This window comes from Schistocerca gregaria, chromosome 1, assembly GCF_023897955.1.
Source record: "Schistocerca gregaria isolate iqSchGreg1 chromosome 1, iqSchGreg1.2, whole genome shotgun sequence".
NCBI classification, from domain to species: Eukaryota; Metazoa; Arthropoda; class Insecta; order Orthoptera; family Acrididae; genus Schistocerca; species Schistocerca gregaria.
The window spans coordinates 271800677-271826661 of NC_064920.1; the positions used below are offsets into that span (position 1 = coordinate 271800677).

At 37.8% G+C, this 25985-nt stretch overlaps 2 protein-coding genes and 1 non-coding gene across 4 annotated transcripts in view; 1 reads left to right on the forward strand and 2 right to left on the reverse strand.

Annotated features, from left to right (window-relative positions):
* LOC126340500 (uncharacterized) overlaps nucleotides 1–861 on the forward strand; it is a 358769-nt gene extending 357908 nt beyond the window's left edge. Inside the window, exon 6 of the mRNA XM_050001695.1 lies at nucleotides 399–861. The gene's annotated coding sequence lies outside the window, so the exon portion shown is untranslated. The remainder of the gene's footprint in view (nucleotides 1–398) is intronic.
* Nucleotides 862–5458: 4597 nt separating this feature from the next.
* Nucleotides 5459–25985, reverse strand: part of LOC126340516 (alpha-mannosidase 2x) — a 162792-nt gene continuing 142265 nt past the window's right edge. The window contains exons 17-21 of one of the 2 annotated variants that reach the window (XM_050001696.1): nucleotides 24090–24223; nucleotides 13454–13606; nucleotides 10616–10738; nucleotides 10166–10453; nucleotides 5459–6438 (exon numbers count right to left, since the gene is read on the reverse strand). In XM_050001696.1, coding sequence (XP_049857653.1) covers nucleotides 6289–6438; nucleotides 10166–10453; nucleotides 10616–10738; nucleotides 13454–13606; nucleotides 24090–24223 — 848 coding nt within the window. In that variant the 3' untranslated portion in view covers nucleotides 5459–6288. Of the gene's footprint in view, nucleotides 6439–10165; nucleotides 10454–10615; nucleotides 10739–13453; nucleotides 13607–24089; nucleotides 24224–25985 lie in introns of those variants that run through there. The other variant, XM_050001697.1, reaches the window with a different exon arrangement.
* On the reverse strand, nucleotides 7416–7490 carry Trnas-cga (transfer RNA serine (anticodon CGA)). The gene has a single exon. It is a non-coding gene; the product is annotated as a tRNA-Ser (tRNA).

Below are 25985 nucleotides of genomic sequence, written 5' to 3' on the forward strand. Positions count from 1 at the left end.
AGGTAATAATAAAGTAAAGGCAATATAAATATTTATTAAGAGATGATTCACACAAGAAACTGAAATGCAGTACCATGCACACAGGATCATATTCCAGAATTAATGCATAAATTAAGTTGTCCTGTTTTACTGCACAGACAGTATATTATTATTGTTTTTTTTTCCTTTGTGTAAAATGACTTTGACTCAAATAAAATAAATCTCACTAAGTGTCTGTTTATAAATCTCTCATAATCAAGGTATTCCGTATCACCAAATTTCTGTAATGAAAATAAATTACCTCATATTTCTACTAAATTTTCTAGAATGCTTAACTTTTATATAAGTTACACACCACTATCACTCATCACAGATTGTATACGTGGCACATTTAATCTGGTCATGAATCTCATTTACAGGCTGCTGCAATAAACTGATGCTGCTCAGGATGCTGGACAAAAAATCAAGAAAATGCAGAGAGACAACTAGAATATTAATCATAAATCATAACTTTGATTCTGAAGATTTACAGAGGTTTTTAAGTTGTGGATGCTTGTGATAAGATGATGTAATTCCATGGCATCAAGACTGATAATTATTTAGTGTGAATGAAAATCCTTATAGTGCTTCAAACTTAGGCTACAGTATCATTTTTGTCCCCCCCTTATGATTTTTTACCTTATTTTATATAAGTTTGTTGTGGATGTCACATTATATTTAGACTGTTAAGTTTTTTGTCCTCTAATCTTAGTATCAACAACAATAGTTAAGACCACAATTGCAGATCTTCATGTAAAAAATTGTAATATATACAATGCTGAAGCAATCAGCACAATTTTAAAGGAGACAATAGGGAAACAATAAAATAATGTAGCAGTGAAATATTTTTAATGTTTTATATGCTGTGAAGACTATGAAGATAATGTTACCGTTCTACTACTATGTAAATTAAATAACTACATTTTGATGGAATTAAAAAACATGAAAATTTTACAATATCCAGTTCCATAAAAGATAAGTTAAATATTAACATCACACACACACACACACACACACACACACACACACACACACACACACACACAGAGAGAGAGAGAGAGAGAGAGAGAGAGAGAGAGAAATGGATGGTTGTGGGAACACTTTACTATACTGTCTTGTGTTATGTGCATGTCTTTTTAAAGACACAGTAATTCTTTCGTCTGCATGAAAATTTCTCCTAATTCTAAGATGAAACAGGTTTATAAAAACTATGTTAGTTTTTGATTGTTACACAACTTTTAATAAATACATAGAAATTTTTTTAATGTTTTAATACAACTGTCAGTGTTTTCTAAATCATTTACTTCCATCACTGCTAAACCACTGCCTCCATATCACCATCATTACTTCATGTTAACTGTCAATAATATGGCAAAATAGTATTTTAAAAGTTAACTCCTTTCACATCAGAGAACCACATATGACATCATTTAAATCTGCAGTTTTTTTAAGTTTGAAAATAAGAATTTGTCATAGCGTACGACCAGTTTCTTGAGGTCTACAAGGAGAAGTGGTCACAAGCACTTCTCCATATGATACATGCAACAACAGTGCAGGACTGTAACAAATGTCTGAAGGGTACATTTCTAGATGCACCCTTCTATTTTCACGAACAAAACTGCTGCTGATGATGTGTCTTTCGCTGACTGCACTACATGCAACAATAGTCCAGGAATGTAACTGAAACATTTTAAGGTGACATTTCCAGATCCACCTTTCTATTTCCATTAACAAAAGTGCTCCTGCTAGGGCATCTTTTGCTGACTTCACTGTAAACAGTTCCTGTGTTACGTTATATTGAAGTCATCATTAACAGTACAGTGTTTGTTTCATCTGGAGCAGAGGGGGAAAGAAGGCGAAGGACGGAAAGGGGGGGGGGGGGGGGGGGGGGGGGTGAAACCAGACGTAAAAAGTAATGAAATCCTAAACTCAGATTGGAATGTATACCACAGAGACAGGCTGGACAGTGAAGGGGGAGGCGTGTTTATAGCGATAAGAAGTGCAATAGCATCGAAGGAAATTGACGGAGAACTGAAATGTGAAATGATTTGGGTGAAGGTCACAGTTAAAGCAGGCTCAGACATGGTAATTGGATGTCTCTATAGGCTCCCGGGCTCAGCAGCTGTTGTGGCTGAGCACCTGAAGAATAATTTGGAAAATATTTCGAGTAGATTTCCCCACCATGTTATAGTTCTGGGTGGAGATTTTAATTTGCCGGATATAGACTGGGAGACTCAAACGTTCATAACGGGTGGCAGGGACAAAGAATCCAGTGAAATTTTTTTTAAGTGCTTTATCTGAAAACTACCTTGAGCAGTTAAACAGAGAACCGACTCGTGGCGATAATATATTAGACCTTCTGGTGACAAACAGACCCGAACTATTTGAATCAGTTAATGCAGAACAGGGAATCAGCGATCATAAAGCGGTTACTGCATCGATGATTTCAGACGTAAATAGAAATATTAAAAAAGGTAGGAAGATTTTTCTGTTTAGCAAAAGTGACAATAAGCGGATTACAGAGTACCTGATGGCTCAACACAAAAGTTGTGTGTCAAAGACAGATAGTGTTGAGGATCAGTGGACAAAGTTCAAAACCATCGTACAATATGCGTTAGATGAGTATGTGCCAAGCAAGACCGTAAGAGATGGAAAAGAGCCACCGTGGTACAACAATCGAGTTAGAAAACTGCTGCGGAAGCAAAGGGAACTTCACAGCAAAAATAAACATAGCCAAAGCCCTGCAGACAAACAAAAATTACGCGAAATACTAAATGTCTTCTTCCAAAGCTGTTTCACAGAGGAAGACTGCACTGTAGTTCCTTCTCTAGATTGTTGCACAGTTGACAAAATGGTAGATATTGAAATAGATGACAGAGGGATAGAGAAACAATTAAAATCGCTCAAAAGAGGAAAGGCCGCTGGACCTGATGGGATACCAGTTCGATTTTACACAGAGTACGCGAAGGAACTTGCCCCCCTTCTTGCAGTGGTGTACCGTAGGTCTCTAGAAGAATGTGGCGTTCCAAAGAATTGGAAAAGGGCACAGGTCATCCCCGTTTTCAAGAAGGGATGTCAAACAGATGTGCAGAACTATAGACCTATATCTCTAATGCCGATCAGTTGTAGAATTTTGGAACACGTATTATGTTCGAGTATAATGACTTTTCTGTAGACTAGAAATCTAGTCTGTAGGAATCAGCATGGGTTTCGAAAAAGACGGTCGTGTGAAACCCAGCTCGCGCTATTCGTCCACGAGACTCAGAGGGCCTTAGACACGGGTTCACAGGTAGATGCCGTGTTTCTCGACTTCCGCAAGGCGTTCGATACAGTTCCCCACAGTCGTTTAATGAAAAAAGTAAGAACATATGGACTCTCAGACCAATTGTGTGATTGGATTGAGGAGTTCCTAACAGAACGCAGCATGTCATTCTCAATGGAGAGAAGTCTTTCGAAGTAAGAGTAATTTCAGGTGTGCCGCAGGGGAGTGTCATAGGACCGTTGCTATTCGCAATATACATAAATGACCTGGTGGATGACATCGGAAGTTCACTTAGGCTTTTTGCGGAAGATGCTGTGGTGTATCGAGAGGTTGTAACAATAGAAAATTGTACTGAAATGCAGGAGGATCTGCAGCGAATTGACGCATGGTGCACGGAATGGCAATTGAATCTCAATGTAGACAAGTGTAATGTGCTGTGAATACATAGAAAGATAGATCCTTTATCATTTAGCTACAAAATAGCAGGTCAGCAACTAGAAGCAGTTAATTTCATAAATTATCTGGGAGTAGGCATTAGGAGTGATTTAAAATGGAATAATCATATGAAGGTGATCGTCGGTAAAGCAGATGCCAGACTGAGATTCATTGGAAGAATCCTAAGGAAATGTAATCCGAAAACAAAGGAAGTAGGATACAGTACGCTTGTTCGCCCACTGCTTGAATTCTGCTCAGCAGTGTGGGATCCGTACCAGATAGGGTTTATAGAAGAGATAGAGAAGATCCAACGGAGAGCAGCGCGCTTCATTACAGGGTCATTTAGTAATTGCGAAAGCGTTACTGAGATGATAGATATAAACTCCAGTGGAAGACTCTGCAGGAGAGACGCTCAGTAGCTCGGTACGGGCTTTTGTTAAAGTTTCGAGAGCATACTTTCACCAAAGATTCAAGCAGTATATTGCTCCCTCCTACGTATATCTCGCGAAGAGACCATGAGGATAAAATCAGAGAGATTAGAGCCCACACAGAAGCATACCGACAATCCTTCTTTCCACGAACAATACGAGACTGGAATAGAAGGGAGAACCGATAGAGGTACTCAGGTTACCCTCCGCCACATACCGTCAGATGGCTCGTAGAGTATGGATGTAGATGTAGAGAGGGTGGGGGGGGGGGCGGGGGGTAGAGGGAGCACTGTGTTGTTCGTTCGTTTTTATTTCTCACACTATCGAATTTCTTCTTTTTTGTGTCACATTGGAATGTTACGATAACAGCGGGGGTGGGGGGTTGAAATGTGAACTAAACAACACAATGAGTCACAGATATGGCTCGACTTTGGATGCAAATACCACCACACTAAGACCACCACTTACATTATTCGTTTCTTATTTAATTCAGTCATGTTACAGTCTTGCATAAAAACAGAAATGTGTGTTCATGTAATGAGAACACTGCTCTACTGAAATTTCTCGTCACCAGTGATTACCAGTATGGTACTGTTTACCCATATTAAATAAAGAAATTCTTAAAACTGGTATATTCCACACTTTGTGTATGGGATGGGCTAGCATAAGGATGGACATCCGTACAGAGGGCCCAGCCTGCAAGCAATAGTTTGCCAACCTAGGCACTCAGCAGTATTTCAGGAACAGGATCTCGGGCTGAGTCTTGGTTAGTGACATGGGCTTTGTCCTGAAATTAAAGTCATAGATGGAGCAAGGACTCATTACCGTGTTAGAATTGACATTGAGGTACAGACAGAAAAAGGAAATATAATGAACTGAGATAAACAATGGTCATGGAAATCAAAAGGTACACTGAAAACATAGTCCTGAAAAAATGCTGGAAGTACACACAGATAAAAAATAAATACATGAGATAGTAAAACCAAAAACCAGAAACTATTTGAGATTTGAGCAGGTGTGAGAATGATAGAAATAGTAACGATTCTCAAATTCATGACATGTATGTGATTATTTTTAAGGTGAAAATAAAGTAGTGTCCTGAATGAAGTGTAACAGTGCAGTTTATGTGAGCCTGACTGTTATCAAAATGTGCTGTAAAATAAACATAAAACCAACAGAAAATAACGTGTTTTACAGCACACGTGTAAAGGACAGTACTCTTCAAAAGATTATATCTCACACATCAACATGCCATAATGGACAAGAAGTTTCAGTATTCTGCCAAATTAAATTAGGTTTATGAACGGATAATGCATAAAATGAAACTTATTTTTATTCACCTATAACATTTAATGATACAATGACACTGCAGCTAGCATAATGTATTTTGACACTGCTTTTGACATCACAACCAATAATATATATACAAATATTTATAAATCACAATGCATTTGAAAAAAAAAGTCACACATAATAAAATATGTGAAATTTGAAACCACCCAAAAATGACAAATATTTGAACCAAAGGGGAAATAAAATCTTTTCATCCATTAAGGGCACCCTTTATGAGCAGAAGCCCAATGGCATTATTAATAGCAAAAGGCAGTCAGTCCACTTGAGACACAAAGGTCTACAAAACCTTATTCATAAAAGTGTGAAAATCTGTGACAATAAAATGAAATGGTCCCTCTTGGTGAAATAGCATCACAATTTTCAACACTAAATACAATATAATATATCCAGTCATTTAAGTAATGAAATAATGAGACTAGAGTCATTGAAACACAGGTACTACTGAAATAAATTATTCTTCCCTCCTAAACACAATTCAGTTTTTCAGCAAACCAAATTAAGTGCAATGGTTCTCTTTGGAAGTAGTAACTTAAAATACTAAATATAATGCACCAGTTCCAATACCAAAAACACACATAAAAAAACTAAAAGATAGCAATATGCCCATTAAATATAAAATTTGTTCATCTTGTAGGAAAAAGAAAACCATAAAAGAGGTTTTCTGACAGCTGATGCAGGCTTAACACCAAAGTCCTTGCACATTTCCCTGCCTGGCAAAACACGCATAATCTGCAGTCAATGTTTATTGAGCATTTCTGTCACACCATTTTACTTCACTAATATACAATACGGCTACCGTGGCAACACGTATGCTGCTAACTCCATTGGACAAATTGGACGAGGTGTTTGCTTTGGCATAGTCTTCCGTAAATGTAGGAATGATAATGATGACTCTGTCATCACATCCCCAAACTGAGATGGAAAAATGCTGCTGAGTTTCACCTGGGAAAAGTAAAATAAAACAAATAAATAAAATGAACAGACTTATAAAAATTATTTAAATAATGTATTGATACTATGGCTTCACTCTAACAAAACTATGGTTCAGTAGTTTTAGTACAGTACATAAATGATGTAGTGAATGGTATGATTACCAGTAGTATTAGTAACATTAGTAGGGAAACAAAAATAAATCAATGTGTGGAAGAGGCACTAAGAGCCAATTGCTTCTCTTAGCTTTTTGCTTGTTTGTTTGTTTTGGACATCAGTCAGTGTTAGTCCATTCTGTGTTTTATATTCTTAAAAATATAAATTGCTTTTTATGAGTTATAAAAATTAGCTGCTTGCATATCTTCTGGGCTTTTATGTGACGAAAGCAATTACTTTTGATACATGGACAGTTTAATGCATAAATACATTATATATATAGTACTCAACAGAATTTTCTTCATCATGATCACAGACATGAGTTTCCTGTTTTTATTGATAAGCATGAAAGCTGTTTGGCAATAACAAAAAGATGTTTTATGTAAGCTTAAGAAAGTACTGAAGCAATTTATTTATTTATTTATTATTGTTACAGCATCCCTCTGTTTCATATTACAAATCAATTTTTGAATAAAACTTGAATTACACATTGGCAATTTCCATATTGCTATAAACATTATTTCTTTTTAAGTAACATACAGCAGGATAACTGCATAGAACAAAAATGTTCCATAGGCTACATGAATCTTTACGCATGGCCCTTTATATATCCTCAGTCATTCTCGACAGTTCAGCATTTCTGGTTCCTAGGGAAATCTAGGAGACACTAATCGCATATGCAGAGAAAGAAATTGAAATGATGTAACACCTAATTGTTAGACAACACACCTATGGTACAGATGATGCAGTTGCGATCTTAACTGACCAAAATGAGATTTTCACTCTGCAGCGGAGTGTGCGCTGATATGAAACTTCCTGGCAGATTAAAACTGTGTGCCGGACCGAGATTCGAACTCGGGACCTTTGCCTTTCGCGGGCAAGTGCTCTACCAACTGAGCTACCCAACCACGACTCACGCCCCATCCTCACAGCTTTACTACCACCAGTACCTCACCTCCTACCTTCCAAAGTTTACAGAAGCTCTCCAGCGAACCCTTGCCTGAGAAAGACAAAGGTCCCGAGTTCGAGACTCGGTCTGGCACACAGTATTAATCTGCCAGGAAGTTTCTTAACTGACCAAAGCTCCTACTGTAGTCAACACCTGCTCAAGACAGTCTACCCTAGCATGCAGCAATTTTACAACTCTAGTTGAGACATACAGAAATACGTTATCTTGGTACTGAAAGGAGCAGCAGAAGGAAAACTGAAGAGGAAGAAACAGAGAATCTACAACAGATTAATTAACAGCATGTATGCAGGTATGTTGCAGAAAATGAAAGGCAGGACAGGAAGAAGGGAAGGAGGAGTTGGAGGTAGGTAGAGAAAGAGAGGTGGAGGACGGAGAGGGAATGACACACTCTGTTTGTTTTAACTTTTTAATATGTTTTGTGTAAATGTTGAAAATGTAGGAAAATGTATTAATTAAAATTTCCACAATAACTGTAATAATTAATCTGCAAAGAAGTAGTAACTGTGCCAGAAAAAGCGGAAATGACTGAAGTTTTGATATATGACAGACAATTATTAAACTCCACAACAGGTTGAAGAGAAAAAGTGACTGCTGTTGGGTGTTTGCTGGCTGGCTATGCACTGTGAGTTGCCATCCTTTATATTATGTTTAATGCATAAATTCTGAATTTTGCATGTTCCATTACCTCAATGCCCCCAGTAATAATTTTATTAGCCAGTATTTCTCTGAGTTTAGTAGGTATTGAAACCACCATGGTATGATTCACTTGATATGATTAAGAAAAACTCGAGAGAAGACTAAATTTGGATGGGGGGGACCACAACCCAACCTCTTGGTCACAAGCTGTAATTACTGTGATTCTGTATTCCACAGTTGATGCACAAAGATACACGTTATTTGTGTATTCTTCAAAAAATTCTTTTCTTAAATTTTTGTACATTTCTGTTCACCATATAGACATTACCTGTACTTCGAGAGAAGTATAGGAAAGATATGTAAGCCTTGATTACTGCAATAATGCATACATAGCACATACTGCACCTCCTGACAGCCTCGCAAATAACATTTTTCATTGCGACCAGACATTCTTGCTAGTTGCCTTATTGACTCAATAGAACAATTCAATTTATCAGCTTAATATAACAATAACATGAACACTACAATATTATCTCTGCAGTTGATAGTCTTTTATGAAGCTCCATTAGTTTATTATTCAACAATGCCTAATTCACAATCTGAATGCTTCACACAGAGGTAAGGAAACTGATTCTGACCTTATTTATGGTAATAAATTGTTATTATGTCAAATAATTTGGATAAATCCCGGAAAATCATAATGAGGGTGTCTGGGGAGGTATTTAATCTCACTCTACTCAAAGTCAAATGTAGCATACTAAACACTATGACATCTTCCTCAGTTTCACACAGTCAGTAGTTAAGGGAGAATGCTACACAAACTGCCATCTGGTCATTTATTGGGCAGCTGTACAGTCATTCACTGCCTAGGCATGTTCAGAATACAATTGTATGTTACCGACACTGATCCTTAGATGTCTTCAAACTCGCAGTAACTTGACATACGAAATTTCATGTACTACAAATCTGCATGTGTTATGTAATTAACTGCAGTGAAATGGTGTCAACAGCACAAATTAATTTCTACAAATAAATTGTCCAACCACTCACTAGTAAGTCATCATGTAGGACAGCTCATTAGCAACAACTCTCCTGTTGTTTTGATATGTTTACTTTATCACTGATAACAGATTCAAAACAAGCTGCAGCTACCACCACTCGTCACAAGTTTATATTTTGTTTATTATTGTAAAAAACAATATGATTTTACACTCTTTAATGATTTTCAAGAAAATCAACAACAGGTAACAAGAAGGAAGAATAGTACGTAATCCCATTTATGTCATATTCCTTAGAGATGGAGGAGACAAGCTTGGACTGGATAAGGCTTGGGAAGGAAACTGTTTGCGCCCTGTTCAAAGAAATCACACACATTAAATAATTTAGGAAAACCAAAGTAATCTAGTTGTAGACAGACAGGGATTTGAAGCCAGCTCTAACAAAATGAGAGTCCACTGCACCATACCGCTCAGTACTGCTACTGTTACTGCTGCTGCTACTACTACTACTACTACTACTACTACTACTACTACGACATTAACAGTTAGATAACAAAATCCCATCACCTAACAATGTACATGGAGACCACATGGAATGACTTGATACATTTAATGTAATGGCTACTGGAAACATCTGTCTTGAAATCCTATTTAGCATACTGAAAAATGTATACAGTAAAAAGTTCTACAGACTGCAACAGAAAAATCTTCGAGTAGTGCTAAAATTGATAATCACCCAAGGAAACTATGACACTAAATTAAAAGGAATAGTGTTTCCAATACCTAATCATGGCACACAGTTGAAAAAAATAGTTAACCTTCTGAAGGGGTCACATAGATGTCATTTTTACTATAAATCAAACACCATATATAGACATGCCCATAGCTTCAAATAACAAATCAAACTCAAGAAATCAGTTACAATTTTAACAACTGCAAATAAAAGATTAAAGAACATCAAGGGTTGTTTGGTACTTACCACCCCTTTACTTGGTTGCATGCCCTGCAGCTGTGGACTATTAAAGCAAGTATCAATATGTTGCCTGAAAAATATGACACCAACTTTGGCTGCTGATGGTGGGAAGAAAGAATGAAGCTTAACTAACTGAATGTCATAACCAGTATCCTGAGCAAGGCCGAAATTGCTCTCCAAGTTATCTGGGCGACTGTCGACTAACAGTAACCTCATCAAAGGATTTGTCATAGTGTGCAATGCAATATGAGCAGCGGCTGAGACAAATCCTCCAGTGTAACTATCAAAGGATTGCTGAAAAATAATGAAAACAAAGTTTAAAAACTGACTTAAAGTCTAGTATGGCAGAATTGATTTTATTATTTCACGCAATACTCGCTTACACATAAACAAACACGCAATACTCTCTTACACACAATCCAACTTCACAGTGAATTCTCTGTAATTATGACTCACCTGGCATGGTATCTGTCTTTCCTCGAGTATTATCCTGTATGTCGAAGGTGTAGGCTTATTGTCCAGTACCCCCTGACCTAGACCTCTATTGTCATCCTGATTAAGTCGCCGATCTTGCATAACCTAGTATCCAATTGTAGGACAGTCAGAATTCACAGACAATACAATACATATTATGAAATACAACAAATACTTCTCAATTATTTAACAATGGAAAATCCAGGGTGGAATGCAAAAATATTATGAAAAGGAAAGTTACTACTCACAATATAGCGGGGATGCTGAGTCGCAGATAGGCACAACCAAAAGACATTTACAATTAAAGCTTTTGGTCATAAAGCCTTCATCAAAAATACACCACACACACACACACACACACACACACACACACACACACACACACACACACACACAAATGCAACACATGCTCGTGCACCCAACTGCAGTCTCAGGCAGCTGAAACCACACTGCCAATTGCCTGAGACTTCAATCGTGTGTGCGAGCTGCATTTGCGTGAATGAGTGAGTGAGGAGTGAGTGCGCGCACACGCACGTGTGTGTGTGTGTGTGTGTGTGTGTGTGTGTGTGTGTGTGTGTGTGTGTGTGTGTGTCTATTGTTGACGAAGGCCTTAATAGGCAGAGGCTTTAATTGTAAGTGTCTTTTTGTTGTGCCTATCTGCAACTCAGCATCCCCGCTATATGGTGAGTAGCAACTTTCCTTTTCATAATATTGTTACTTATCAATTATTTACAAAACTATGAATGAATAAAAGTCATATTAAATGTGATTACATGCACTAAATTTATAATCTCATTTAAAACATTACGTTCCGCTTCATACATTTTTAGCACCAGAAAGATAAACAGCAACAAAAGATGAAAATGTCAGTGACAGAATTCCAAGTACTGCCAATAAAAACACTTCAAAGTAGAAAATACTACTCCTAGCCTTCAGAACTGTATGTTCCTCCCTCAGGGAGGAATTGCTTGGGTTGGGTTATGAAGAGGCGAAAGAAGATACAGGTTCTATGATTGGGGAGAGAGAGAGAGAGTACTGCAGGTTAACTTCAGGAAGGTGGTAGGAGGCAAGAATATGTTGGACAACCAGTTCCCATTTCCACAGTTCAGTAATTTGTAGGAGAATCACAAATACCCATTTGATGGAGCAGGCACACAGATCTCTGTGTGTTACATTGCTGAGCTTGCTCACAAACTGGGTACTGTGCATCCCCACGATGGACAGTTCTTCTTTCTGCACATCCATTCAACCAGTTTAGTGCTGGTTATTCCTATATATGTATATAACAACCTTGTAGTGTAAAAACATGTTAGTTGATAACCAAATAACCAACATACATGGTTTCACTTGTGGCTCTGACTTTGATGTTGTAGGATTTAGCAGCAGTGGGGCTGGAGTAAATGGTAATGTACATGTGCACGAGATACATTTTGCGGTGATAATAATTGCAAGGCTAAGGAACCTGGGGATAAGATTAATAGTTTGGTAATAGCATACCATTTGACAAGGATTAGAAGGCAATGGAAGATGACAGCGATAGGTGTAGGAAGGATGTTAGAAAGAAATGATGATCTTTCAGGGCTGGATCTGAGGAAGTCAAAGCTTTGACAAAGTAACATTTGGAACCATTTGAGGCCTGAATGACAAAGGGGCTGCTTCTGTATATTTGACTTGGAAGCTGATGTGGAAGGTCAGAGAAGGAAACTGTCTGGGATATTTTTTATGGACAAAATCTATGTGGGGTATGCAAGAGAAGACAGCATGAAAGTTATTGGTATAGGTATCGACAGATTTTGTTTCGGAGCAGGTGTGGTTACCTGAGATGCCTCGGCTGGAAAGGAGGAAGCAATTGATGAGGAAGGGGTGGCAGATGCTGAAGTGATGGTATTGTTGCTTATTGGTTGGTTATTACATGTTATGAGATGGAGGTCAAAATCAAGGAAAACAACTTTGGATCTGGAAAACAGCCACAAGAATTTGAGCTTGGAAAAAACTTGAGCTGCTGCAGGAACTGCCCCAGATTTTGCCAGATGACAGTATTGAGTGGAAGTATGCAAAGTTTCAAAGGAACCATCCTGAGTTATGTGATTTAGAGAAAGAATAGAAAACATGAATCTGCATGTTTGGATGGAGACTGATCCCAAACTCCCTGGGTGCTAGAAAACAGTTGATCCAGTATGCTGCTAACAAATTTATACTCTTAGCATATGGCGAAAATTTCTTGAAAAAGTTAGTTTGTCATCAGTTGTTTGGGAGAGTCTATTATAAATGTCATCCTATTTTGCAACATTCACACAAAACAGCAGATGGTGTGAGCAATTTCTACAAATATCTTACAGTGACCAGACTTGCGGCAGATACTTCCACCATGATGGAAAAGAGTGCAAGCCATATTTGTAAGAGGGTATCATAGAAGGGATGCACAGAATTACTGACCAAATTACCTAACCACACTACCAACTGCATTATCCAAGAATATCTCACATACTGACTCGAAGCTACTATCTGCCTTTAGCTTCTCTCCCAAACCTCACAGGCTTCCCTTAAAGCTGGGGAACAAGAAGCACTTTGAAGAACAATCTACAGAAAGTTACTGATGAGGTATTTTTACTCTTTAGCTGAGTAAAGAACATGGATCTCTGTCTTTTTTTTGGGCAGTATCCCACCAATTCTCAAATTATCAACATCTGGATGTGCTAGTCTCTCTCCGCAAGATTTTCTCCAGTCTCACATAAAGGAGATGATTTATAGTACATCACCACACAAAATTACTTATCTCCTTTTCTTTCTCACACAGATTAATATAAAAAGAGAACTAACCTCAATCTGACCTTCTTTAAGGGATGCAAATCCAGCTGGCTGAGAAGATAATAATGTAAGGCGAACTTTCTTATCTTGAATATATGCCAAGCTTGGCATTGGATAGTAATTTCCTTGCAGTGGCAATCTTGGAAGTCGCTTTCTACGTATAACCTGCAAAACCAAACATACTTTGACTATATTTTCTTCACTGTGGGTACCACAGCCATTAATTTATTATATGAATGGGGCATTTTTTTTTTTTTACATAATCAATTATCTTTTAAACCACAAACACAGTTAAATTTGTAAAAAAAGTGAATGGAAGGACATAACATGAATTCACTGCAGCTTTTATATGTATGACACCTTTCTCTAGCTAAAAATTGAATAGTAGCCTTAAGAGCTGGAACTCATTTTGGAAGTTTAAATACATACTGGGTAAGTGGAAAAATTCATTTAACATAAGACTGACTGTACAAAGGTCTACTGAAAATTAAGTTTTCAACAGAATACTGGAATAACATATCCACTTTTGCAAGTATGGAGACATAAGGTGCAAGGGAGGCAACGTTGAAATGTTACCATATTAGGCTGCAGCAAAAGCTGATTATAGAAAAGACTGCTACAACAACATTCGTAGGTCTTTTCAGTGCATGGAGTAGAAGGGTGATGGAAAATCCATTCACGAATTAAATGAATGAGATCATTGTAGAAGATACAGGAACTTGAAGTTTTTAGTCCAGTTTCTATTAGTAGCCTCAGATGTACAAGGGTTGACTGGAAAGTAATGCCTCCACCTTCGTAACCCTTCAACAGTTGGCAGCATTTGTATACAGCAGGTAGTGGCTTGTTCTGTAGTCTCTGCTCTACAGCTCCAATTGGCACAAAGCCTTAGCATTAAACGGTTGTGTTGTTACAGTGTAAAGTATGGAAACCTGCGCAGACGATCGGTCAATGTGATTTAAGCAATGCACAGTCATTGAATTCTTCACAGCAGAAGGTGTCACCCCAAAGGAGATTCATCAGAGAATGAAAGTAGTTTATGGTGGTTGTGTTGATGTGAGTACTGTGCATCATTGGGCAAGTAAGTTTAAAGATGTTGAGGTAGGAACATGTGACTTGCATGACAAACAAAGAGTTGGATGTCTTGTGACAGCAACCACCAAGTTTCACAAGCAAAATGTTGACAGATTGATTCAGGACGTTCATCGTATCACTCAGAGAGAAACTGCAAGCACAACTGGCATTTCACAAGAACGTGTGGGTCACATTATTGCTTTGCTTGGCTATCAGAAGATCTGTGCATGATGGGTACCCTGGATGCTGACTCCTGAAATGAAATTTGCCAGGAATTCCTCTCACATTACGAGAATGTAGGTGACGCCTTCCTCCATTCAATTGTGACAGGGGATGAAATATCAGTCTATGGAATATCGACACAAAGACTCGCCCCAGAATAAAATTCAAGCCTCAGCGGTCAGCTGGAAAAATCATGGCCACAGTGTTCTGGGACACAGATGGTGTTATCCTTGTTGATTCCTTGATCGTGGAACAACAATAAATTCGGAGTGTCACATCACAATGCTGTGAACTCTGGAACGATGGCTAACAAGGCTCTTAAAGGAAAAGGGAAATATTTTCGTGCAGCATGACAATGCCAAACTGCACACTTCACGTGCCACCACAGCAGAACTTCAGAGACTGAACCCCACAATCGTACGGCATCCAGATTTAGCACCATCTGACTTCCATCTGTTCCCAATAATAAAAGATGGTCTGTGGGGACATTGCTATGCTTCTGATGAAGACCTTGAGAGAACTGTGCAACTGTGGTTGTGGAAACAGTGTGTCAACTTCTTCCATGACGGCTTCAGAAAACTTGTTCATCGTTGGCACAAAATTAGAGGCATTACTTTTCATTCAACACTCATAATAATGGAAACCTTCTTTACTCAGTGAAATACTTGGCTGTAACATCAAGACTAACAACTCTAAATACTCCATGTCTTCCTTACGTCAAGTACAGCAGCAAGATATTTCCTCTAAAGTCCTCCCTTTATCTTTTTTTTTTTTTTAAATAAATAAAAAAAATAAAAAAGCTTTCCACTTATGTGTCAGTCTCATCCTAATCATTTATAAAAATTCATTGCAAATCTAACATTAATAAGATTGTAATAGCACATATGAAAGTAAAAGAAGAACTTGATGAAAAACTTTTTAGCCTTTAACAGCTCGAACAATATCTACTTAACTACCCCCTGAAAGTAATCTCACCAACATTTTACTAATAATACTTGTAATACAGTGAAATAATAGCCACATTCTTTTGCACATTATCAACCATAATTTAAGATTAAGTCCAATGCCATAGTTACTATTTTAAAGACTACTCTCAAACGATTATACAGGGTGTATATGGGGACAAGCAAAAAAAATTCTCGGATAGTAGGTTTTCTGTAGATTTTCCCTCGGAACTGTAAAACTTATCAATTCTTTGAATCGTTTACATTTTATACAATCGCGTAGAACTTCCCGGAAAAAAAATACGGTTGAAAGAAGTTTTGGAGAGACTTTTAATAAAAAAGGAGAGAAGTTTTGGAAAGGCCTTTGATTTGCAGCAACATATGCGCTGCATACTTTCGTATCACGAAAGTATAAATTCGAACTGCACCAAACACAGCGCATTAGTTTCCGGAGGGTTGAAACCGAGGTTGCGATGTCCTTCTGTAAGCCAGTCATATCTCAAGCCACGAGATCTCGCCAGCCAATGACAGCAGCTATTCAGAGCATACGACACGTATTATAGTCAGCCAATAGCAAGATCACTGGTTACATAGCGCGAACACACAAGAGGAAAAGTTAACGGTTTACATTAATGTACACAGTACCGTATATCTACAAGAAAAGCTAAGCTTTCACGTATAATATTGGTCTCTAAGATTAACATGCTACAACATAAGCTAAGTTTCACATCAAATATTGATCTTTTTTTGCGTGTGTTATACTTTATCACACAAACGTGCCAGTAAATTTAAAATTATGACATACATGTCTCAGCTTGAAGTTCTTGTAAGTGGGTGGTCCTCAAACTGTTCAGTTTCGAACACTCTGTGATTTAGAAATCTATCCCACTTTCTCACACGTAACATAATTCATCTTGCGTAAAAGGAAATTTACTTTGAAAGTAATGCTTTTGTAACCACCGTTCGCAATACTATCAGGAGACTGTTAGAAATAGGTTCGATTTACCAGTTGCTAGAGAGTGCCAGAAAACAGGCATTATTGTGCGTGTGCAACTGCAGTGGTGTAGGAAATGCGCATGTTCGTGTGTATAAAGCACTAAGAGAGCTTACATTACAACATAAAAGAAACAAGGCATCAGAGGATACTCCAAAGAGCATAGGAATTTCGTAAACCATACCAAAATGCATAATTCAACTTGAAGTGCAAATTGGCTTTTTCCAGATTCACTATGAAGTAGTTCCCATCTGATATTAAGCTTTTCAGTGTGGTTTTTGGGATGTAAAATTTCTTTGAGTAACAGTACTCTACGAACTCGTTTTTGGTTCTTTATTGTGGCATAATGCGATACATGGCAGAAGATGATAACGTGCACTTGAAATTGCACTTGAAATTCAGCGAACAGTTGGAACTAGCCAATACTGTAGAATGAAACACTTTGTTTCAAATAATATGATTGCCTCAGTGGAAAGATTAATAAAGCCAAATTTCATTAGCAAACTTGCAAAAACAACTTCATTGTTCTGCAAAGCAATTAATGTTTGACTGCTACTAACTTGGAAATAAAATAAAATCAGAAAACTGAAACTAATAATATATTTTTCCCCTCCGTAATTATGCGAACGTATTTTAATATACTTGATAGCTCCCGGCCACAGAAATCCATTTTATTTTCATTTGACGTGGGAGCTGTACACAAAGAGAAGCGGCGAAATCACTTAACATAAACACAGGTCACGTGGAGACTAACCCCCTCCCCACTACAACTCAGACAACTCTGTGTCTGTGCGAATCTGGCAGAGAGGGCGAACGAGAAAAAAATTTTCTCGTTTGCATCTGGCTGCTTGCTGCTACTGCCGATACAGCTAATAGCCAAACTTCAAGTTATTGTGAGTAGCAGAGTAATCACATAGATGTAGATGGTGAGTGTCGACAATCTGGCAACAAGAAACACTGTGTTACCTATCTAGACTTTTATCATCTGCAGAAATGAATACTGTTGCTGAATATTTGTTCAGTTTTGAAATTAGTTTGATTCTGAGTATGAATGGATTCAAGCAAACTGCAGCTTAAATGTGGTAGATGATCATAAAAAGCCACAGTTTGAGGTATACATTCCCACATTTGGAAACATGAAATTTGCTGCTCGCTCATTGCTCCTCTGCTCACAATCACGCTATCTCTCAGCCAAGATGGTGTCACTCTTCCCCTTCCACCCCTTCCAGAGTGATGAGTTTCAGAAACTGTGAAAAACAGACTGCAACATCTTCAGGTGGGCAAGTCATAAATGACAACACCGATTAATACATAAATAAAAGATCACAATTACAGTTCAGTTCCAGTCTCAAACTTTCGCTTGCCTGCAACCTATTGATGTCCGTTGGTACTATCACCACGACAGGTCTTGCAACATAGTTTATTTTCTTGGTAACAATTACAGTCAGTTTAATGTGATTTATTTCCTTCATTAGACATTCCATTCTCAAGTAATTTTCGTTCTTGTTTCGACTGAATGTCACCATGATATTGTAAAGATAAGTACAAATTTTTACTCAGCGACCGAATTTCTCATTTGCAATCCATTTAGAAAAATCCTTGCAGTCTCTTGAAACCAAATTAAATACTGGTCTGGGTTCTGAATCAATTAATGTTTATAGAAGGACAACATTTCCATGTTTGAATGTTACCTTTATTTAACAACCAGCATTAAAGTTTGTATACTGGTATCCATACACGTAACAGAACATTCATTGCAAATTTGTCCAAATACAGCAAAAGTTTGAAAGATGACAAAATTAAATGCTCTTTTCTCTGGCATTTCACAAAATTGTCAAATTTTAATCAGAGTGATAGACTGTTGTAGTGCCTAGTTCATGGTTTCTAGTGTATCGTTTGCGCTAGCACCGCCCAAGTTAAATGTCACGTGATCATCCGAGCAACGTCAATACTTTATTGAACGCCTTGGCGTATTGGGAAATCTCAAGCCACATGGAATACAAGTATTATTTGTCAAGCCTTGCCCTTCCAAATTCTTCAAAACAAATCTGCACATGATCTTAATAGCTGAAGCTTCATCTCTAAATCTAAGACGTCTCCTATAAATGCGAGACCTACCCCTATATAGTCTATTAAACAACGCGAAAATATTGACTTCAGCAGCAATAGTGCTCAATCTGTGAATATAAAATGATCTTGTATTTGTCAAATGATGAATTTGGAAAAAACACAACTCATATTACAATCAAATAAATGCACTACATAAATCACATCGCGCTCTTATCTCCCTCTACATTCCAGCAGCAGGCAACAATGCGACACACATTCAGAAATCACAGGTAAAGTACTCAGGTGTATTCATTTCTACTTATATAATAGAAAAAAGAGAGAGAATGTGGGTCAGAGCCACACAAATGTAACATTACAAAAATTTTAAGTAAATCAATTTCACAGTACTACAAAAAATCACTCTTAAATGGTAAAATTATAGTTATTCCAATTCACACAGTAGAAATCAGGAGCCAATGTGGACTATGGTTACATAAATTACAGCGCCATAAAAATTAACAGCAAAATCTTACAGTTGTTTCCATCATTCTTATGCAACAAAAAACAAGGCTGCCAATTAAAATACTACTACATGTAATGGGCATAAATCTTAATGTAGTATTGTATGCAACGGATGAGTCAGCTCACTTGTTTTCACTGCATACCCGAAAGAGAAACTCAATCTAAAAAAAAGACAAAAACTTCCTTATATGCTGATAAGAAGAGTAATGGCTGTTAAAAAGATGTTGAAAAGAAAACAGATTAACAAACAGTGCACTCTTCAAAATGGCAAACTACAATAAATCATAATAATGAGCAGGAAGAGTTTTCTTCTTAAAAGCAACTTAAATTATTCTTTTCTTGGAACATCATTAAATTATGTAGCTGTTCTTATAAAGTCAAATATACACAGTTTTTCAGCAGCATACCCAGCATGCCACCTTCATTGAGACAATGAAAACTAAGCAAATCATATTACAATTCAAAGATAATTCTCTTAGGAGCATTAAAATCTGCAGCACAAAAGGAAGCCTTTAGAATAACGCTTGATATTAACTGATGAATTTTAGGTAGGTGTCTAGTCAAGAAAGTGGAAACTCTACCTGTTAACTGCACAGGAAGATTTATGCATGGACTCAAAACTGGTTGAAAGGAAACTCGGTGCCCTTCCTGAACATGCAAGGCAGCAACACAATGATCTGCATGTGCAGGGTTTCTTGACATCATTGTACTTCTCTGGTGACTCTTGAGGCACACAGCCATATTGAACTCATTTCTCTCTCTCTCTCTCTCTCTCTCTCTCTCTCTCTCTCTCTCTCTCTCTCTCTCTCTCTCTTTTTACAAAAACATTATTTTTATTCTACAATACCAAGCACTTTATGATGTGCTATACACAAGAACATCTCCTAAATGTCTACAGGCTGTCTCCTTGTAGCACTGTATGAGGCTGAGGTCAATCATCAATCTAGGATATGTCCTCTAGCTAAAGTCATGAAGTATCCGAGCTTACTCTGCTACCTCAGACGACACTGAGGGAGTAGGTGTACTATTTCTCATGGTAATGTTGGCAGACATAGTTCTTCACACCAATAAGGTCCTGTATTTAGCTCAATGCTGCAATTCTATTCTGTGTCAGCAGATTTATATGCAGAATCTAGTATTCTCTTAATGACTTGATGATATGACACTAAATTTTGTCAAGTATGCATACCTGTTCATCAGCTTTTGGTATTTCCACCTGTTGACTATAATCACATCCATATGTTTTATCTAGAACAAAGTTTCACTTTCCAGCTCATGTACATACTCTTAATTTTACAAAAAAATATCATTTTCATCCAAAAGAACATCTAGTTCTGCATCATTATTAAAGAGTTCTTAAACTTCCAAGAGTAACAAGAAACATCTGTGAGCTTTGTTACCAGAAATTCACTGTTTCACATGGTTTTACACATACTTGAATACAAGAAGGCTGCATACAGACATGGAAACTGTTGTAGAATGAAACAACCTTCAACACTATGTCTAACATGCACAAACTTCAAAAGGCAGTGGCATCCACATTAAACAAACATGCTGAATAAAGAACTTCTGTGTACCTTACACATGAACAATAGAGTTATAACAGACAACTACTCTCTTAAAATATTTATATGAAACACAGAATCTGGAACTGAAAGAAAGATGACACATGTCCTTAGGAGTTCAGATCAAAATGTAGTGAACATATCTAGTAGCTCCACCAGTTCCAAATATGTTAAAAGGAAAAATTAGGAAATTCATCTATGCAAGCTGCCATACTGACCAATTACAGCATGACTTTTGTAGCGTTAAATATGGTATAGGGGCTTACGGAAGCCATGGACCTACAGCTTCAATGTCATTATGGGAACTTGCAAAAGCTCCATACTTTATATCCAAATGGAAAATTTATCTGGCACAGTAATGTAAGTCAGCTGTTGCGAATAGTGAGCTTGTGAGATCACCAAGCAATATAGTGAAACTAAAACCCCAGTACAGAATCAAACAGTGTTAGAAAAGTGGCCACAGGCCACCATCTGAGCAATATTTTGTATTCGGTGATGAAGTAATGGGGAAATGCCACTTGCATACAAGCCCTGTTGATAAAGAACAGAAGATAAGAAATTAACTGCACACAGGGTACAATTTAACTCAAGATTCAACATTACACACTCTCCCAGCATCTTCCGACGTTGTGCCACACACACACACACACACACACACACACACACACACACACACACACACACACACACACACACACAGAGAGAGAGAGAGAGAGAGAGAGAGAGAGAGAGAGAGAGAGACCTACTAAAAGAAACAAGCAGGTGTAGTACTGATCAAGTAGGTACAGTGTATAAGTGCCAATAGTAGTGATGTTCCAGTGAAGAGAGAACAACAGTCACTGAACACCTAAATCTGCATGAGCTCAAATAAGTGGACATGCAACCCACCAACAATATTTCATCTCCTGATAATCCACAATGAATCTTTCATATACAGGGCGATTATAATTGAAGTTAAACTTTCAAGACATAAATAGTTACAAAATGTAGCAATAGATGGCACTGTAAGCATCATAATTTAGTAGTGGTCGACTACAAATGACAAATGAATCGTACAACAATGCCTAAGGTGTATATTTGAGGTTAAACAAACTGTAACACTCAGTGTGCATCATTGTACAGGTGTGATATTGTTAGTTTCATAAGCCCATCCACCACAGCAAAGTCATATCACATCGGATGGGAAAAATTGGTTTTGAATTGTCCTGAGGCCAAAAACTGCATAAAAAGCATCACACAAATCGGTTTTTAATTGTTCAAAGTCCTAAAGCCACATGAAAAGCATAAATCGCATCAGTTTTTAATTGTCTGGAGGTGAAAAACCGCATAAAAAGCATCAATCAATATCAAATTGCATTATTAATTTCCGTGTGACTGGCGCAAAACATGTTCAATATGCTGTCCACCGTTTTGTGCAACAAGCTGAAGTCGAGAAACAGCACATTCTATAACTGATCGAAGTGTTTCCATGATGACATTCACAATGTGTTGCGCAATGTGTGCCTTCAATGCAGGTGAGTTTGCAATCTGAGCACTGAACACTAAATCTTTCAGATAACCCCACAGCCAGAAGTCACACAGATTAAGATCAGGTGGTTGGGATGGCACGGATGTAGAGAAATGGCAGCTGATAATTCTAGCGTCTCTGAAATGACAATTGAGCAGCTGCTTAACTGAATTTGCAATGTGCGGAGGTGCACCATCTCACATGATCCCATCCATACATCCACACTGTTGGGGAGCTGGAAAGATGTGGTCGCGCAAAACACTCTCAAAGCACTTATGAGTGGCGGTACAGGTGCCAGGACTGGAAGAACCTGTCTCTTCGAAAAAATATGGCCCGATGATAAATGATGATGTAAACCCACACCACACAGTGACTTTTTCAGGATGAAGTGTTACTGGTTGATTTGCGTGCGGATTTTTTGTTCCCCATATTCAACAATTCTGTGTATTGACATATCCTGTCAGATAAAAGTGGGCTTTGTCTGTCCACGAAGTCTTCCACAGCCAATCATTGTCCACTTCCGTATGAGCAAGAAATTCTAAAGCAAAGGTCTCTCTTAATGGCAGGTCAACAAGAAGCAACTTGTGCAAGTGGGTAATTTTGAATGGATAGCAAATAAGGATGTTTCGTAGGATTTTATGCACCGTGCTCATGGGTATGTCCAATGTTCGGTCAATTCTCTGTGCACTACACATTTGCACACCACCACTCATGTCCTCTTGCATTGCTGTGGCTACTGCTTCCACTGATGTGGAATCAATTCGTTTCCTTCCTCTACCAGACTGCTCACTAGAAGAACCCGTCTTTTCGAATTTTGGAACCATTTTCTCCAGACCCACAATAGTTGTCGGACCAATGCCTTTTTTCAAACCCTTCAGTGTCCAGAAATTCTGCAGAGCGAAGTGTGCATAGTCATCATTCTTTTAAAGTAGCTTTAAAAGCAGCATGCAATCCTGCATTGAGATAGTCATGGCAAACATCACAGACATGAAAGGAGGAAAACCCGTGTACCCGGAGTGTTTATACCAACTTCAATGGGTCGTGCACATGACAGGTGTTTTCATATAAGTGTTCTGACATGCAATGCCATCTACTGATCAATTTTCACAGTATTTTTTTTATTCTGCCATACGTTTTCCCCCTTCTCCGATAATATTCCGTTGCAATTTGACATCATTATGAACAGTGGTGTTATTTCTACAGCATTTTGAAAGTTTAACTTTAATTATAATCACCCTGTATAATTAGACATTTTGTATGCTGCATACACAATTACTGTCATAATCCATTACAGCACAAACGTCATGAATAGACTGCATATTGAATAGCAGTTGTTACTACTCACTAACATCTGAAGAAAGCATCAACAGTTTTAACAAATAGTCCACAAAACATTTCATCAAGTAGATTTCAGTACTCATTAAGTGAGTAGCATTCACACAATTATGTCACCCAACCGTACATCAAAAGAAGGTATCTCCATTACGTAACACCTAAATCAAAGTATCCACTCTGGAATATCGCAACACCCTATCACGTTTAATCCATTTTTGTTCACCAAAAATTTGTGCAAAAATTAACAGAAAATAATATCTTTTCTAGACAAATATTTTTGGACACATCTTAATTACTTTTACAACACTTCCTATAAAATAACAGACAGTGGGAGTTAACTGTCATCAATATTTTTCAATGTCAACAGCCACAAATATCTGTAAACATAGTACAATACATTTATATGCAAGATTTAATGTTTATCATACATGTACCATACCTGTAAACCATTTAGATCAGTGAAGAATTCATCACCATTTTGTATACCACTTGAGAACCGCATAACTAGTTCATAATTAGCTTGGTCCGTAATATCAACCAAGTTGTGGATTTCAATTCCAAATGAATCAGCTCCTAAACATTTGAAATTTAAATATGAGTAAACCGAATCACAGATTATAACAAATGTCTAAGAGTAGAGTAATCAAAATAGTGTATGCCATCCATAGCTTTCCAATATTAATTTCTGTGAAGTCTAAACTACTACATGAAACTATTTACGTGGGCAAAAAGTTTTTATTTTAATTAATTTTAGTTTTCATAAGTTTGATATTCTTCTTCACCTAGAAGTATCTTTACCTTCTAGGGACTTTTGAAAACGTTTTCGCCAAGAGAAACAGTTACAGAAAACAAAAAAATAAGAATACATAATTTGCAGATACCTGAGAGAAAGAAAAGTCACTCCAGAAACAGAGGGATTAGCCAGGAGGGAATGAAGAAAAATGAATAAATTCAAAACAATCTACAGGGTGAAAATGGAAAAAAAGAGAGAAAAAAAGGAACATAAATGAAAGACAAATTAACAAGTATTCGCTGATTGTTGCTTTAGATTATTTTTCTAGCTATTGTGACTCGCAAAGCAGAATTTGGAGCAACATTCCTTAGCTTGCAACACACACACACACACACACACACACACACACACACACACACACACACACACACACACATTTTAACCTTGCATCCTATTTCTGATATTTAACTTCCTCAACAGAGATGATTATTCAAAAGTTTCCTGGAGCTAGAAATCAAGCTGCCTTTTAACTTTTTATCTGTCATCGTACACATCAGTTGTTCTTCTGTCACCGTCCATAACCTGCCTCAAATGTTGCTAGTAGTAGCAGTAGTAGCAGCAGATTTATTCATCCGTAGATCTCTTTTTACAACAATATACGACATGTCAAAGTATTCACAAGTTTAGGCCAATTTAAAATAATCTAATTTGTATACACATACATTTACAGGCTTCTAGTTAGAGACAATCATTAGATTTACTCCTGGTATACAATACTTTTTCATTTAGAGGAAGCCTTCTTGGTTACCCAGGCCTGCCAACCCAAAGTTTGGTACAGATTTATTGATGACATCTTCATGATCTGGACTCACAGTGAAGAAGAACTCCAGAATTTCCTCTCCAACCTCAACTCCTTTGGTTCCATCAGATTCACCTGGTCCTACTCCAGATCCCATGCCACTTTCCTCAATGTTGACCTCCATCTGTCCAATGGCCAGCTTCATACATCCGTCCACATCAAACCCACCAACAAGCAACAGTACCTCCATTATGACAGCTGCCACCAATTCCAAACGGTCCCTTACCTACAGCTTAGGTCTTCATGGCAAATGAATCTGCTCCAATTCCGAATCCCTGAACCATTACACCAACAACCTGGAAACAGCTTTCACAACCCGCAAGTACCCTCCTGACCTGGTACAGAAGCAAATAACCAGAGCCACTTCCTCATCCCCTCAAACCCAGAACCTCCCACAGAAGAACCCCAAAAGTGCCCCACTTGTGACAGGATACTTTCGGGGACTGGATCAGACTCTGAATGTGGCTCTCCAGCAGGGATACAACTTCCTCAAATTCTGCCCTGAATTGAGATCTATCCTTAATGAAATCCTCCCCACTCCACCAAGAGTGTCTTTCCGCCTTCCACCTAACCTTTGTAACCTCTTGGTTCATCTCTATGAACTCCCCAAACTATCTTCCCTACCCTCTGGCTCCTACCCTCGTAACTGCCCCCGGCGTAAAACCTGTCCCATGCACCCTCCCACCACCACCTACTTCAGTCCTCTAAGCCGGAAGGTGTACATGATCAAAGGCAGAGCCACG